The sequence below is a fragment of the Hemicordylus capensis genome, chromosome 2 (genome assembly GCF_027244095.1).
Source record: "Hemicordylus capensis ecotype Gifberg chromosome 2, rHemCap1.1.pri, whole genome shotgun sequence".
NCBI classification, from domain to species: Eukaryota; Metazoa; Chordata; class Lepidosauria; order Squamata; family Cordylidae; genus Hemicordylus; species Hemicordylus capensis.
This window is the reverse complement of record NC_069658.1, coordinates 301,474,970-301,492,193: the sequence shown is the minus strand read 5'-3', so window position 1 is coordinate 301,492,193 and position 17,224 is coordinate 301,474,970. Positions and strand designations below refer to the sequence as shown.

Here is a 17,224-nt window from a genome sequence, read left to right as displayed (position 1 = left end):
ACAATTTTGTTTTTTAGTTGCATCACTGCTTTGTTTGCAATCTGCCTGCTGTGCTTTTCAGGCCTGTAACCAACCTCAAAAAATAAATAAATTGGGGTGGGTGGGTGGGTGAGGGGGGGATTGCAGAAGTCAGAAGAGGCAGGTTATAAAATGTTCTGTGAAAACTGTCAGTGAGGCCAGGGAGGAAAGAGAATTTTTTGGTGCTGCATGCACACACCATGCCACCAGCTGTCTATGGGTCTGATGCTTTTGTAAGCCCACTTGTGCTCTAGTTTTCAATTTATAATGCATCCTCCCATTTGAGAATGAATTAAAACAAATATACAGAGTAAGAGAGAAATGGGCTACTGGCTAGGAAGATCTAGAGAAGGAAGATTCAAAAGGTAAGTCTAGCATCTTGTTTCTCCCTAGTTTTCCTCGACAGTGATCTATATACATGCAACAATACCTTCATCTTCCTTATAGCACTATAGCCAATACTACTTCGATTCAACTCATTCTGATCTGGAAGCCATCTTGCCCATTCTTATAACACATATGGGAGTCTACTGTGAGCAAACTGGTGGTAGAAAATGCATTGGGACAAGGGACTAGCACATAATCCATTTTATAAGCCTTTTGTGAGTATGTAGGTTTTCTTTTTTAAAAAGGTCATGGGCTCTTCACAGAATACACTATTTACATGTTTTATTAATATTTAGTCATTTACATTTGTATACTGTTATGGACCGTAGTCAATTTTTGGTGGGTGTTTGATCCAAAGTGGGCAAGGAGAGCTAAGTAGAGCCATTTTGTGCAGTCCAGGGGTGAGACTCTCTTTTTGCTGAGAAAAGGAAGACAACAAACACCTGTGCTTTGTGTATGTATGGCCTTCACTTCTTCCCTTCCAGTCAAAGCAACGAAATCACCAGCACTTGGCTTTTTGTTTTAAATTGGGAGGAGGGAAAGTGAGAGTGAAATTCTGAAACCCTGAAAGTGAGAGCAGACCCCTAGGGCTTGAAACAGTGAGTAGGAGCAGAAGGGAAAGATCTGAGTGGATACTAATGTGGCTTGGAGATATCAGAGATGGAAATATCAACTCTGCAGGCTCTTCTTTTAGTAAGACCCTCTGGACAGCGGGGGGCGGGGAGAGAGAATACTCTGTGAGGCTATACACACAATGGGAGAAAATTGGGCTAGCGAAGGCTAGCCTGATTTTCTCCCATCGTGAGAACCACCAGGCTCAGCTGTGAGCCCGGTGGTTCTTAAGCAGGTCACCCACTTAAGTAGTCCTGCCCTTAAACCGGGTTTGTGGAGCAAGTGCTCCGCAAACCCGGGTTTTCTAATCATGTGTTGCCGCGGAGCAGCTCCACACTGCAGCAACTCATGAGTAGACCCCCAACCGGGAGGCTCAAAAGCAGCCTTCTGGCTCGGGGGTCTCTACAGCATGCCCTGCACACTTGCGCAGGGCATGCTGGAACTTCCGGGGGCCGCACGGCCCCCAATCCCCCCAGCCCCCGCCGTCTCCATAACGGAGCCTGGAGTCGTCTGGGTGGCCGGTTTGGCCACCTGGAGCAGACTGACTGCTCGTGTGTGGAGAGAGCGGGCTAAGCCTTCTCCCCCCGCTAACGCTCCCGAGGTGGATCTCCTTGATCATGAGACCTGCCTCTTTATGTTGGAGCTTGTTTTTGTATGTTCTTTTGCTTACTGCATTTGCTACTGTTTCTTGTAACTGAAACCCTCTAATGAAGTGTGTGCCTTGATTTGATGTTAATGATTGAGTTTTGACGCCACTTGTTCATTTTGCAATAAAAGTTATATGAGGGGAGAAAAGAGTCCTACAATTGTTTGGACTTGGATTCGCTTAACCTAGGGCCATAGGGATTCACTTTGTTGGGCGAGAGGCCCAACAGGGATAAAATATATATTCTCGGCTGGCACGTATCTCCCCCACTCAAGGGTGTCAAATACAAGACAATACCACCCTTGGTTCTGGGATCCCAGAGTAGTGAACAAAATAAAAACAGTAAATAAAACAGCCATAAGATTCCATTAATTTTAATTAAGAAAACATCTTCGTTGCTGTGAACCCCACTGCCCACTGAGATCATCCAGAGAGGAGCATCTGCAGTTGTCACCAGCTCATCCAGGGACTACTCGGGGACAGGTCCTCTCTGTCACAACCCCAAGGCTTGGAATGCACTCCCTGCTGAAATAAGAGCCTTGCCATCTCTGACAGCTTTTTAAAAAATTCTCAAGATGCATTTATTCACCCAAGCCTTTTAACTTAAATTGTGGTTCTAAACTATTTTAAATGTTTTATTTAATGTGTCTTATATTGTTGTAAACCACCCAGAGATATGACTTAAATCATCACACTAAAAATCAACAAACAAGCTACAACCAACTATCTCCTGCTAACTTGGCCAAGAGGCACTTTTTAATGTGGTGATTCTCTTTATTTAGCAGGGGGAGAGTAACTGACCCTATCCACCCCTAGCACAGTACCTCCAGTGACAGTTGCTGGTTTCTATCTTGTGTTGCTTTTTAGATTGTGAGCCCTTTGGGGACAGGGATCCATCTTATTTATTTATAATTTCTCAATTTTGCCCTGGGCCATTTTTGGAAGGGCGGTATAGAAACTGAATAAATAAATAATAAATAAATAATAATAAACTATCATGGAAACAGAGGGAAGCTACTCATTAACCATGCTAATTTGCGTGCCGTATTTTTTATTTCATTCAACACATGTATGTTCAGCACACATCTGTGCACACACATACATACACACACACAGTTATTCACACATTATGTTCAATGCACACCATGTACAGTAGTATACTTACAAATCTGCAATGGCTTATACTCTGCAATTGACGGGATTCACTTTTAAAATGAACACAAAAACATGCATATGTTTACGGAGACCTATATGCACATACATAGCCCTTTCTCACGACCAGTGACATAGCCCTTTCTCACGACCAGCACTCGGAGGGTTTTCTTCATTTTTATGGCAATGACATGGAGGCCACCAAGTCAGAAAAGCTTCCACCTGAACCACACACAAGCTACAGGAGATGTAAGTGAGGGTACTGGAATAAGGCAAAAGCCACAAACAGTTGATGTCAGAGACTTGCTATTCTTATTGAGCCAACTTTGTAGAGCTTATTCATGCCAGTCTACAGTCTGTCAGAGGTTGGCACAGATCCTCTACACATGATGGTGTCAACTCAAAAATAAAAATTTTGGAAATTGCCCACCCTTACCTATCTAAGATAGGATAAACAAAATCCCATCACTGTAAAAAGGAGGATCATAGTGCTCCTTGTAAGAGAAGCAATCTGGCCATCATGGATTTATCCGATTAAACTGAGGGAAATCAAATTAACGAAGAATTGAATTACTGTTAAGTAGAAGCTGCTTAATAAAACTCTAGGCTTTTCCATCAAGAGAATGCTCATTTCTATTATGCTTAGATTCTGAAGTGAACCATAAACTTCATAAAATAATGCAAAGGCTCTATTGTCTACTCCCAATGTTCATTTGATCCTGGGGTGGTATATAATGATATTAATAGTGCATGGAGTGATAAAGAATGAGGATCATTTCTCACATGATACTCTCCTTACACAGAGGTATCTTTACCTAGGGAAATAATGTACACTGACAGTTGTATAGTATGGCAGAAGACTTTAGTGTGCAAGTACAATGAGTGAGGTGCATTGGGAGGAGACCCTGTGAGTTGGGTGCTCTAGGTGCCTGACTCTGAGTGCACTTGGGCTGCATGACCCCAGCCTTTGGGTTGAGGGTGCACTTGTGGTGAAGGCCCAGGGTAATCGTTGGGTTAGTGGGGGTGGAAATGATCCCGGTACTCCACACGAGCAGCCCAACCCAGGCTGGGCTGCGCTAGCCTGGACTGGGCTGCTTGTGTGAATAGCCTTTATGTGTTTCTTTCTAACAGATCCCCATGTAGGGAAAATGCCATGTGCAAAATGGAGTTGAAAATGGACGATAAGATGGTATTAAGGAAGCCGCATGCAATTACCACCGTTGGAATATAGCCAGTGTTCATGCTCTAATCCTGTGTTACAGGGTCTCCAATAGCAATGGGTGATTAGCACCTCTTTTTGAAGACTTCTCTGAAAGAAACATCTGTGTAACTAAAGCAGGGTCCCAATAGAACTTGTAACATTTGGCCACCAATGAGGAATTGTAGTGTTGTCCAACAAATACTGAGTATTTCTTAGAAATGTTACTGTACATTTAAAGCCAGGATACAAAAGAAGCAGTGATGACACACCAACAGTGCCCAGGCAGGGTGCTACTCAGCACTAAGCCTCTTATGTGCTGTATTTACAAGGTGCTTAATTTCATTAATGCTTTGGCTGAAAATGAGATTAAAAGATGTAAATTTGTTGTCAGTCTGCACACAAAAAGCAGATGCTTTTGGTACAAGACAGAGAGAAGGGAATGTTGCAGGAACCTATTAAATAGTGCAGAAACTTCTTATAATACATGAGAAGGAACACTCTCCCTCTTTACCATGCTCACAGCAGATTTGGAGCTAGTTTTAAAGGGTTTAAAATAAAAAGTACATGCAAGGATTAATGCAAGTCCATATATGCACACATTTGGTACTTTTTATAAATAACTTTGGAGTGAAATTGATTAGACCAAAGCTACTTGGGATGTGGTTGAGTCATTTTTACCACTCCATTGATATCTATGGGACATGGGAAAGCAGTTACAAAGAGGAACAAGGAAAACAGAGCAACAGCCTATCTCACCATCCTCTCCATTATGTTTTGTAATTATAAAAGCCACTGATTTTAAATCAGGGCTAGCACTACTACAATGAGAAGGGAGCAAGGAAGAATGAATCAATGCCAAATGTACCTGGAACAATCCTCTATACACAGCCACAGTTTCTCTGTGCTCTCTTCATTTCCATATTATAGCCCAGCACCCGCTTTGTCCAAGAATTTCTCACTGTAAGGGCCACACACATCTATACAGGGTGAATTCGTTCCAGAAGCCAAGATAATGCTCTCACTGAGAGCTTTGATAGATAGAGTCTCAGTGTGAAACAAAACCCAACCCAATATGTTAGGTGGACTTTGGTAGAGAGGAACAATAGATAATCAACCTTCTCTCTCATCTACTGCTCCTGAGTCTTGCCTGGACTAGGAGGCAAAGTACCAATACACCTATACAATAAAGTACACACTAAGCCCCATTCCTTATGTTGATCACCAACACTCATCCATCAGGGATACATGAGAGAACTGCCTCTTTTCTATATGCTTTACAATTGCAAAACAACAAACAAAAACCCCTTTCAACATGTGGTCTCATACAGTCCTACTCCCTCCATTTTCCGGTTATATGCTTACCTCTAGATTCAACAGAGGTCTCTGCCAGGTGAACTGCCTCCCTTATATTTTGTTACACTCATACCTTGCAGAAATTCATTGTGGACAAGTTTGAGAGCTCTTGGTCTAACTGAACACCGCCCCCGCCCCCCTTGCTGCGAGGTCAGTCTGGCTAATTCCTTTTGAGAGAGTATGGTTCCCTTCCCATCTAGCATATGGCTTGGATCACTTATTTCAGCCACCTGGATTGTGCTACTAACCTACTCCTTAAATTGTACAATCAGGTGCCCTCTTTGCTCTTGTTCTCTGCATACAGCATACTATAAATAGGACAATGTGGGCTAATCACCCTAGAGTAGTTTAAGCCTTAAACTTTTAAGGTATGGAGGATTCTGCCCTAGAGAAGGGTGAAGGCTACATAATCTTCCCATCATGATTTTACAATTCCACCATAAGTAGTGGGGGATTAAGTAGGCCCTTACAGTGCATGCCCACCATGGGACTGTATAGCACTATTTGTTATATGTAACATGTTTTCTAAAAGCATTCTCCCAGAGAGAGGGGAAAGAGCTCTTCTGCAAATGACACAGAGCTATTCAGCAGCACGGGGAGGGGGGGAGAAGACAGAGCCAGCGGATGATGACTCAGGGAGACTTAATCCCTCTCCCTTCTTGTGACGGAGGGTAGAATTGGGCTAGCTTCTCCCATCCACCACAGTCAAACAATGAGTTGTTTTATTTCTAGTGCATCTTTTCTTAAGGGAACTGAAAGCTGCTCATGTCTATGACCAACACATCATATAATAAATTATTTGCGTTAAAAGAACATAAATGGAACATGTAAAGTGGTCACACATTCTTATGAAATCCTTGTTTGAAATGCCCAACTCGGAACCATTTATTACATTATCACCTGTTGTAAGAGGACAGCAGCGGAATTCTCATTAAATTTTTGAACATAAATCAGCTTTCAACCTATGCAACAGCCAAGGAAATGAAATGTCACTATGCCATGGAGTTGGTACAAATGCAGTTTTTTGGATGTTGGAGGATTGGGAATGGGCTGCTGCACTTGTGTCCACCCTCTTAGCTTCATAGACATGTCTTAATGAGGAACAGGCTATGGAAGGGACTCCAGTAATTTTACTTTCTATAAACTAAATGATTCCTCCCTATGCTAATGTTCCATGTGGTTGCCATAACTTTTAAGATAGTTCTTATCCTGTGTAGTGACCACATGCATGCAGCACTTCCAGCACTTCTTCCTTCCCAGCATTCCCTTTGGCTATTGGTATCAGTCCATGGGGAAAAGAAGCAGGATAGAGTCAGGTTAGGAGCAATGGGGAGCCATTTTTCTACACGGGCCTTTATTCCAGTGTAGACTCATAGAGGAGAATATTTCCTATTGCGGCACTAATCTGTGGAGTTCCCTAACTTAGGACCTCTGCATGCTTTTAACCAATGTGGTCTACAGAAATGGGGGCCACTTTATAAGGTCCAATCTCTGTCCACCTCCCTCCCATCCCGCCAAGCATTTGCAATGGCAATAATCCAAGTCAGGAGGTGGGCAGGGCCTTTCCTCCCACCTGCTCCAACTTCTGCATCTGGGCAGGTGGCAATGACAGGAAGGGTTCTCTCACACCAGCCACCTTCCTGAAGAGCCAGGCCCATCTGCCTCCCCCCATCCTTTCACAGGCTGCAATTAACTTCAGAAGCCTAAAGAGTTTTTCCTGGGCCAGCCCTCCCTTTCAAGGATGCTGCCATTAGGGATGCTCTGAGCATGGTTCCTGGAAGAAAGGAATTTGCTTCAGGAGCTCTGTTGGTACTTTGGTTGTACTTTGCAGCCAACAAGTCATTCCAGATGTGGCTGACTTCCCACCAGGCCCAATCAGGTCTCACTTCAAAAAGCAAGAGAAGCAAGTGGCTGAATTGTGAAAAAGCAAGCAGGAAGCAACATGAAACAGAGAAATCAGCCTGTGAAAATTCAGAGAAGGAGATGGAGCAGCACAGCAAAGCCTGGAGAAACTGTCCCTGCACTGAGAACAATGGCACTTAATTGAAGGCAATTAAAGCCAAATAAATATCTGAGGTGCAGATGTTGTATACAAGGATGGAATACTCATCAGTTCTTCCTAAAGAACAAATGTTCTAAACCCTTCAATGTCCTGGTAGGTAAGAGGAAGGAGGGGTTTGGGAACGTTAGCAACCAAGCCATAAACACACTTAGAAATTATATGAGTAAGACAGACTTAGAGAACTGCAAGTCTTCATGTTACCTCCAACATAGCCTTTATCCCAGCAGGGGGCTCAGTCAGTAGTGATAAACAACTTGAAATACAATAGCTTTCTAGCTCCAGAATAGAGTAAGAATGGGCAGGTGCCTACTGAGAATGAGATAAAACACAGAAGGCAGCAGGGGAAAGAAAGAGGCTGAGGGTCAGCTTCTCACATTGTACTTAACATGCCCTGCCTGGAAATCAGACCAGGATTGTATAGGATAATCTTATAAGCTTAAAGGAAAACCTGAATATGCTCACCATTTTCCCCATCTTATCCTTCACTTAATGGGCATCTCAGAAGCATGCTCTTAAAGTCAAATGGAAGGTACTGAGGGAGAGGGAGAGTAGAGAACAGACACAAGGAATTTGGAGGACGTGGAATGAGATTTTGCAGCTGCTTCTGCCAAGTTCTAATGCAAGTGTTTCTGCCAAACAACTTGCGCGGATCAGTTGTTCCAAGGGTATCGCAAGAGACAGAAATTAAAAAGGTGATTAGTACTGATGATATTAATAACAATTCAGAAGGGTGTACAAAATTTATTTTCTGAGTTTTTCCAATTCAAAGGCTGTCCCGGAGGTCTGAGGTCCAGAGAAAAGAGAACAGTTTGGACATTTGGCACAAGAGAATTATTTAAAGGGGGAAATGCTGCCATTTTGTGCATAGCATCAACCTCCCGTTTCCCAATAAAAGAAAAAAGAAAAACCTACACCCAATGTTCCTACTGCTTTTTGAACACTGAAAAGGAAGCTCAGGGTTTACATACGTATCATTGGTGCATGAATAAGATAAGATTTCCTCTTGATCTTGGCCACCATCTTTGAAACTTTGCATCATGCATAAGGACGTATGTGATAAGAAGTTCTGAAAAGTACACTAGGCAGAAACCAAACTAAGGTAGTCATGACTAAATCCCATTGAAATTTATAGGACTTAAGTCAGTCATGACTAACTTATCTCATCTATTTTAATGGTGCTAATCATGACTAACTAGTCTGGATGCTGCCTTGCATATTTAGCATATTATATTTCTTTCTCCTGACGAAGAACTGCACTGAATGTTTTGGAGAATCATATGTGGATGGGGAGGGGAAAGTATGAATTAGGTGTCATTAAAATATTTATAAGCCACTTTTTGGTATAAAAATCTCCACATAGGCCTAGAAATGTACTAAAAAGGTCAGACTACTCCAAAGGCTCTCCTAAATAGGGCTGCCTTGGCCTGCTATATGAAGGCCAACAGAGAAGGAGTGGTGCAAGTTTTCCTGGCTAAGGATTTCCACAACTGTGGCACCACTTCAGAGAAGGTGCTGTCCCACATCACCGCCCACTATACTTCATTTTGAACAAGTTGAATGTTACAGACTTCTTTAAATGTAGAGTGCATTGCACTAATCTAATCTGGATATACAGCACAGGAAAACTGAATCAAAATATAAGGGCACCTCTTTCATCAAGTGTCTTTTCCATTTATAAGAAAAGGTAGCCCAACAGCTATACTCACCTTAATGTAGCCTTGTTCCCTTCAGTGGCAAGAGTCCCCTAACACCAAACCTTTCCATCTCAGCCCACCCTCCACTAATTTCTTTGCTTTTTATTTAGAAACTTTATTAAATATATGACAAATATAAAGCCCAATGTGCTTAATTAAACCATTTGAACTAATTTCCTGCTCATAGGAACCTTAAACATTTCTCACAGCCACTGAAGATACAATAGACACTAAAGTGAGGAAGTAGTTGAAAATTCAAGCCCATCCTTCCCTTGTCTAGTCTCACATCAAGGTAAAAGAATAGAGGCTCTTCCAATGAAAGCCTTCAAAGACAAAAACAGGATAAAATAGACTACCTGATGCTGGTCCCACATACAAACTGGAATCATTGTCTCCACCATCTTCCCAAAAATACTGGGACTGAAGGATCTTGGAATCTTCATTCTCCTCACTGGCAAAACCCGAACCAGGTGAGGCTTGTAGAGCACTGGGGACAAGGTCAGGCTCAGATACCTCCAAGTTGGTCTGTTCACTGGAATCCAGAGACTCCTGGTGGAACAGTGTTGTGAAGTCCACCAAAGAAGTTGAGCTTAGACCCTCAGTGCCATGGTCTTCTGACAAAGCAAGGTAAATGCACAAAGAACCTGCAAACAAGGAGAATCAGATCAGCTTTAGAGAATAAGATACACATGGGACCTGAAAGAAAGAAGTCAGAAAAGCTTTTGAAAATGGCCATAGGTTTCTTTGCCCTTAGGAAGAAACAATATTAGATTCAGCATGACTACATTATCCACAGCAACTGCACAATACATAGTGGTGAACTATCTGAGTAAGGATGTCATCATTCTCAGGAACCAATACAGTTTATCCACTGCTGGAAACATGAAAGATTGCTGCAACAGAAACAGAGCCTGCAAGGAAGACTTCTGAACTCCACATAGGAGATGGGTAACCGCACATTTACTGCACTAAAAAGCTATTGTCCAGAAAGGCATTAAGCCGTCTTTAGAGAGATGTTTAAAGGCTGCATATGAATGCAAAAATCCATATAATCAATCAATCAATCAATCAATCAATCAATGTCTCAGTGACAGACGTAGAGGTTCCCAATTTCCAGCTGCAATAGCAAAATGAATTGCCTGTTTATATTGATTTCATAGCCATATAGGTTGGAAAAATAGCCATCATTAAATGTAACACCTGCCAATGATCAAAGCTTCGGCATGTAAACCCTGTTGGCCTTTGAGTCAATATATAGTCCGTGAGAAATAACCTATTCTTTACCTTCTCCTTGGAGCTCCAAACAATGCTTCCCTGTCACAGGTTTTGTTGGTAACACTGGTTCACAGTGCTGCTAACAGAGTTTCTAAACTTACATAAAAACTTACAAAGCTTTGCTATTGTTCAAAATATATTATGTGTTAAAATACAGAGAAGAGGAACAACAATAAATAGAAAAGCTGCCTGAATTAAAATTAGGCAACTTGTTCTAGTAAGAACTAATCTGCCTACTTTCCTTTCACTATCCCTAGACCTGTAGCAAATTTGGTTCAAATCAGTTAGGCAGTTCACAAGCTAGCCTACTTACACTTCAAACGTTCATGCATCCACCATCTTGAAATGGGGTGAATGACATCATCACAAACTACACCCATGAGGTGAACCCTATGTGTCCCTACACCTGTAGTGAATTTGGTCCAAATCATTTCCCACTTGCACGTCAAGGGACTGCCATCTTGAATCAGGGTGGGTGGCATCATTACAAACTACACCTTGAGGTGTCCTTATGTGTCCCTATACCTGTAGCAAATTTTGTTCAAATTGGTTAGGCAGTTCACAAGGTAGTCCAATTGAACCTCAAAAGTTTACGCATCCATCTTCTTGAACTGAGGTGGATGACATCATCACAGACTATGCCATTGAGGTGTCCCTACGTGTCCCCACAACTGTACCTGATTTGGTTCATACTGGTCCAGCCATTGCGAAGTTGATGGGACAAACACACACACACAGAATGCCAGATGATCTCATAAGTCTACTGCAAAGTCTTCATGGTCTTATAGCAACTTTAACTCTCAACTATTCTGAACCTCTAGGTGCCACTATCTGAACAGATGTAAAAGGGGTGAATTGTCAGCAGCTGTCCAAGCTAGACAAACATAAAACCAGTTGGTACATATTAAAAATCAACACAGAGCAGCTGTGAGTGTAGGCATTGGTACCCAAAGCAATTTTTGCATTTCACATACATGTGAAAACACAAGAAAAAAATTACACACTTAATTATTTCTGGAAACGTTTGAGTCTTGCCTAATGTTTAGTCTGCAAGAGCCTTTGAACCAGATTGGCCTTATTTTTGGAAATCTTTAGTACCTCTGCTCTTCTGCTCCTCCCCACAGTGCTTCTCTGCTTAGATCAATAAAATAAAATTAGCTAAATGGAGATCAGCATAGACAAAAGTAAATACCAGAGACAGCAGAAGTATGACAGAAGCAAGCAGCACTGAAAGCAAAAGCACTGCAGCATAAAGCAGCCAACCAAGTCATCTCTGGGCATCCCAAGGGATGGACAAACTCACCAAGTGTTATTTGCACATGGCTGAGTCAGTCAGTCAGTCACTAAGGCCAAGACATCCCAAAATATGCCCCATTATAGAGGATGCAGCATGCCTTTGCAGGTCAGATTATATCCTGCTTGAACACTCTCTCTGAGCTCAGTCTACAAGGAAGATGAAGGAGAGAGAGGGGTGGGGGGGAGAGAGAGAGAACACAGTACTTTGTCTCGGATTTTTCTGTCCTTACACAGCAGCTGTCACTGAGCTATTATTAGCATTACAGCAGCATCCAGAGACCCCCAACTTTTGCTAGGGATTCTCTCTCTCTCTCTCTCTCTCTCTCTCTCTCTCTCTCTCTCTCTCTCTCTCTCCCACACACACACACACACACTCACTCACTACCCCCCCACCACACACACACTCTATACCCAAACAGTTTGATCCTATTCACCTGCTTTAGTCATAAATGTGCAAACAGCCACAACTGGTGGGATCCCTTCTGTGTTCAGCGAAGCAAAGCCATCAGCCACTCCCAACTTACCGAATTCTCAATATAAGAACTGATCTCCAAAAGGCCATAAAGCGCCACACCAAGCTTCCCTGCTGCCCAAGCTATGTAATTGCCCTTGAATTAAACATCTGCCCTGTGGCAAGGGCAGGGCCAGCTTACTTTCCCCGCAGATGGCCGCAGCAGCGTTGCTGGGCACACTCCCCGCACACCCAGCAGTGGGGAGGGTCGGGGACTGGAATGTGCTGCCCCGGCTCCCGGAAGTACCATGATGCACCACACGAGTGTGCACTGCATCATGGGGATCCTCCCTCCCCTTCCCAGGCTCCCCACAGTATGGCATGCAAAACCGGGTTGGGCTCCCTTAGCCCAGTTTTGCACATGTGTGTGAATAGCCTCAAAGTGTTTTGCATGTATCTTTAAAAACTGAAATGTGGAGAGCTAAGACCAGGTCAATAAGGTCTCAGGAAAGAGCCTTGGCCACAAGACAACTTTTCCTTGCCTCCCTGAAGTATTACCAGCGCTACTATAAATACAAGTTGAAATATTAATCTCCCAATACAAATACCTAGGAAAACAGCAGCAGAATTAGTTTCATAACTTTTGGTTAGATACATCTTTTCACTTCTGTACTAGAGGGACACCAATTGGAAATCTTGTTTTCAATATTTATTTAAGCCTGTAGTTAACATAAGAACAGCCCTGCTGGATCAGGCCCAAGGCCCATCTAGTCCAGCATCCTGTTTCACACAGTGGCCCACCAGTTCTCAACCTCTAATATAACAGGATTCCATTTTTTAAAACTAAAAAATACAGTACAGCCACATTTAGTCAGTCAAGAAGGAGTGGTTTACAAACCACCTGGATTAAACCATATTAGCATCAACTCTTACTCATCAATGTTTTATGGTTTCATGTTTTGAAAGTCAATATTCTAGATAAGCTAATAAGACTCTGTCTCCCCAAACATATCTTAGAAATAAGATTTCAGTGCAAGAGCAATTATGGACATGACCTCAAGAATTTCTGCTTCCAGTTAACCAGTCCCACTGGCACCAATTCAGATTTCAAGCTTTTCTTATTTCTCTTCTCCCCTGTGCATGCTCTGTAATAATCCTAACGCTTAATAAAACCAGTCATTTGTGATGAACCTGGCCTTCAGGAGAGCTAATCCCATTAGTGCAAGAGGTTAAGTTCCCAACAGTTTGTTTACCCTCATTTAACACAACTGTTTACCCAGTTTAAACCCTTTAAGATGCATGATCCTGTTTACCAGAATGGTCTACTATCCTTTGCAAAGATAAAATTACACCACCTGAAGAGTGAGCAGTTGTGATAGCACTCTGCTCATCAGGAACCCCTGACTATTTCAAGCGCTCCTGGAAGAATAAATATAAGGAAAGGCTAATACTAACTGCGGCAGAAAGTTTTATTTTGTAGAACTGCTTAGCTTGATGGATTTGAAAACCAAGATTCTTTATTCAAGAGTCACTGCTGAACTATAAAGTATATAATAAATTCCATGAGTGTAGTGTAAGTGCAACACAATCTTCTGATGTTCCATTTTTCAAATTTCCCATACAAGAAATATAGATAATTGTACTATTTGATAGTGCTGTCTATGGACAGCCAGGAAAACAAACAAATGGATCATAGAACAAATCAATCCAGAATTTTTTCACTCAAGGAACAAATGACCAGGCTCAATCATACTTTGGACACATTATGTGAACACCCAGTGTTCTTGAGAAGTCCATAATGCCAGAGTGAGCCAGTGTGGTGTAGTGGTTAGAGTGCTGGACGAGGACTGGGGAGAGTTCAAATCCCCATTCAGCCATGATACTTGCTGGATGACTCTGGGCCAGTCACATCTCTCTCAGCTTAGCCTACTTCACAGGGTTGTTGTGAGGAGAAACTTAACTATGTACTTAACTTAACTATGGGCTCCTTGGAGGAAGAGCGGAATAGAAATGTGAAAAATAAATAATTAAAATGCTGGGGAAAGTTGAAGGAAAAAGAAGACGATGATCAGCATCAAGGTGGATGGACTCAATTACGACAGCAATGAATGCACCGCGAGAGACCTAAAAGGCCAAGCTGAAGACAGATCATCCTGGAGAGAATCTATCTATGTGGTCACGAAGAATCGGCACCAACTTGATGGCACTTCGTTCGTCCATCCATCTTTATATAGCACTATCAATATGCAAAAATTAATGTGTAAAGATTCTCTTGCACAATCTTCATCCTCAGTTGCCACAAAGATCCTCTCCATTTTACAGATGAAGGCCAATAGCTGATAACGTGCCTGACAGTCATGGTCTGAGAATGGATTTGAACCCAGTTCAGGTCTATACTTTCCATTAGTCTACGTTTTTAATCTCCAATTCTGCATACTACTCCTATTCAAGAGAAACTGAATCATCCATCAGTTCCAACAAGTTTTCACCGGGAATAGAGATTCAGAGAATTTATTTAGACATTTATTGGTTATTCTTTTTAATGATCTTATTTAGACTCAAGTTGCCTTTTGGGGGGGGGGGCAGTTTAGAAATTCTACAAATAAAATGCGCCTTGACAAACTGAGCCGAGGAAGGCTTCCAGTCAAGTAAACTAACACTCTTCTGTTTCCTCAATGAGAGACTAGAGGACAAGGGCATAACAACAAGAGCTTTAGTCAGTGCAACGGCCATGTTCCCATGACAAAGCATACTCGCCCATTTTCTGCATGGAGTGCAAAAGCATCCCTTTTCCTCCTCTGGGAGAAAAAGCATCCAACACTATGAATATGCAAGTGGTATAGGGGCAAAGTTGGATGGACAAAGAACTCTCTCAGCTCAAGGGGAGGGTGTGGGATATATACTTCTCTTTGCTTGCCAATGCAGAATATAGTCAGGAAAGTCGATACAGATACAGAATTCTATATGAAACAGATAGACTGGTGACTAGGAAAAAGATTTGGCACTTGCTAATAACTATTCTGGGCCAGACCATTTCTGAAAGAGGAGGAAGCACTAGAGCTTCAGTTTTTAAGCAGAGATGTGCCAATGTGACAGATAAGACAACCAGACAAACTCCCCTGATATTACTTGTGATTATTATAGATCTTGTGTTTACACAGTATTCTTAACATGTTTTAATCCCTGTAGGAAGATCAGATTCTGAACTCCCGAGAACCAACCCAGCCAGCATGCTCAGCATGCAATCTTCCATAACAAATTTTGAGAAACTAGTCTAGATCCAGTGGTGCAGAAACACTCCTATCTGATTGCTGGGTGCCCACATCAACCGTTTACGTGTCAAGATAACCAGGTACCAGAAATTTTCCCAATTCTGACTGGTCACATTTAGCACAAAGAGAGAAGGCAGTCTCCCAACACTCTTCTCTATCAGTTCCTGCCTCCTATGTTCATGGATGTAAGAAATTTTCTGTTTTTAAACCTCCGGGTAGATTTGTATGGAAATAGCATACCCCATCCAAACCAAATAGTCTTTTAATTATTCTACTAGCAAGAACTATTTCTTAACAACAGCCTCCATTGAGTTGTTATGCCCATTTGAAGGTGTGAAAACCAAACATAAACCACAGGGACAAATTACTTTAAAGCCTGAGACTTCCCTGTCTGTCTCAGTCTGGGTTTCCCTTGCTAAGGGTCATAAGACCCTTTTCTAAGAAAGCATGTAACTAGAAATCTAGGCAGTCTCATGCATAAAACATAACTGCAATCTAGGTATCCATTACACAGAACTCACAACACATATAAGAAGCAAAACAAAGGATTACTGAAACGGGTTCCTGTTGTCTCTGCTTGGCTTGGGTGCAGTTTACAGGTTCCCCAGTCCTTTGTTCTGTATATCATAACAAATAATCTAAAAATGGTACTGATCACATGGTTTCTAGGCTACTCCTGACAAAGCAGCTCCAGCCCATCAATGTGTTTCTCATCCAAGCAGCAGTTAGAATCCAAGATGAAGAAGAAAGTTCCTAGCCCATATATATATATATTTTTTTTAATCTAAAATGTTCACCTTGCTATCAGACCAGCACACCTCCAGAACCCAGGGCCAAGAAGAGCTGGGCAAATCATGATGACATACTGAAGCTGAGTTTTCATACCTCTGCCAGGTAACAAAGCCTATTAAAAATTAAATGAGACTCTAACAGAGGGACAGGCACACTAGACAGAATACCCAACTGGTTTCCTGTGAAGGGATACTAATGGAATAGATATGACAACCCATTCACTAAGTGGTAGACAGCCGTAAAACAAAATAAATGCAGCAGACACGGATATTCCAGTTCTGCTGACCACACTGCTGGCACTCAGAATGGAGTTTTGCACCTTTAAAATGGAATCCGGTAATGTCAAACTGACCAAATCTTGGCAATCATGGCCAACATAGACCACGCTTATCATAGGGCCACCACAAAAAAAGCAGCCTGTGTGTGTGTGCCTGCCGAATTGCCTTCCTCCTATTTAAAAGTCCTATCACATCTCAGCTGGGAGGAGAAGATAGGAATGAGAGAAGCTTTATCACAGCTTTAGCAATTGTGGGAATAGCTCACAGAATTCAGCTTGTGAAAGTGGGTGCAGCTGAGGTCAGTCCCCCCTCCCCCCGCCGTAAAATAAGCTACCGGGCAATAAAAAGGAAATCAAATTCAAGCAATGAGAGCAAGAAGACTACAGCAGTAGGACTGTGGCCTGCTTTCTACACAGGATGGCCGTCAAAGAAAGGGAGGCTTGTTCCTCAGGCTAACAGCTGTGAGGAGGTGGGGGAGGCCCATTCCCTAGGGACAGCAGATGCAGGGTGTCCCCCAAGCAGTGGAATAGTAAAAGACTAAGAACAGAGTTCCGGGGAAACACTAGTCTGGCTGTGGAGCCAAAGTGAAGCCTGTCTGAAGGAACCACCTGTCAGGCAAAGGGACTGAACGAGTCAGGAGGCTTAAGGCGGGGGCCATGTGAGGGAACTGGACCGGGGGTGAAGTAGCAAGGGTTAGAGCCAGGAATTTAGTAAAGACCTCAAGAAGAGTCCCTC

At 42.5% G+C, this 17,224-nt stretch overlaps 1 protein-coding gene across 1 annotated transcript in view; it reads right to left on the bottom strand.

Moving 5' to 3' along the window:
- Window positions 1-17,224, bottom strand: part of PODXL2 (podocalyxin like 2) — a 70,476-nt gene that overhangs the window by 35,658 nt on the left and 17,594 nt on the right. The window contains exon 2 of the mRNA XM_053293737.1: window positions 9,482-9,769. Coding sequence (XP_053149712.1) covers window positions 9,482-9,769 — 288 coding nt within the window. The remainder of the gene's footprint in view (window positions 1-9,481; window positions 9,770-17,224) is intronic.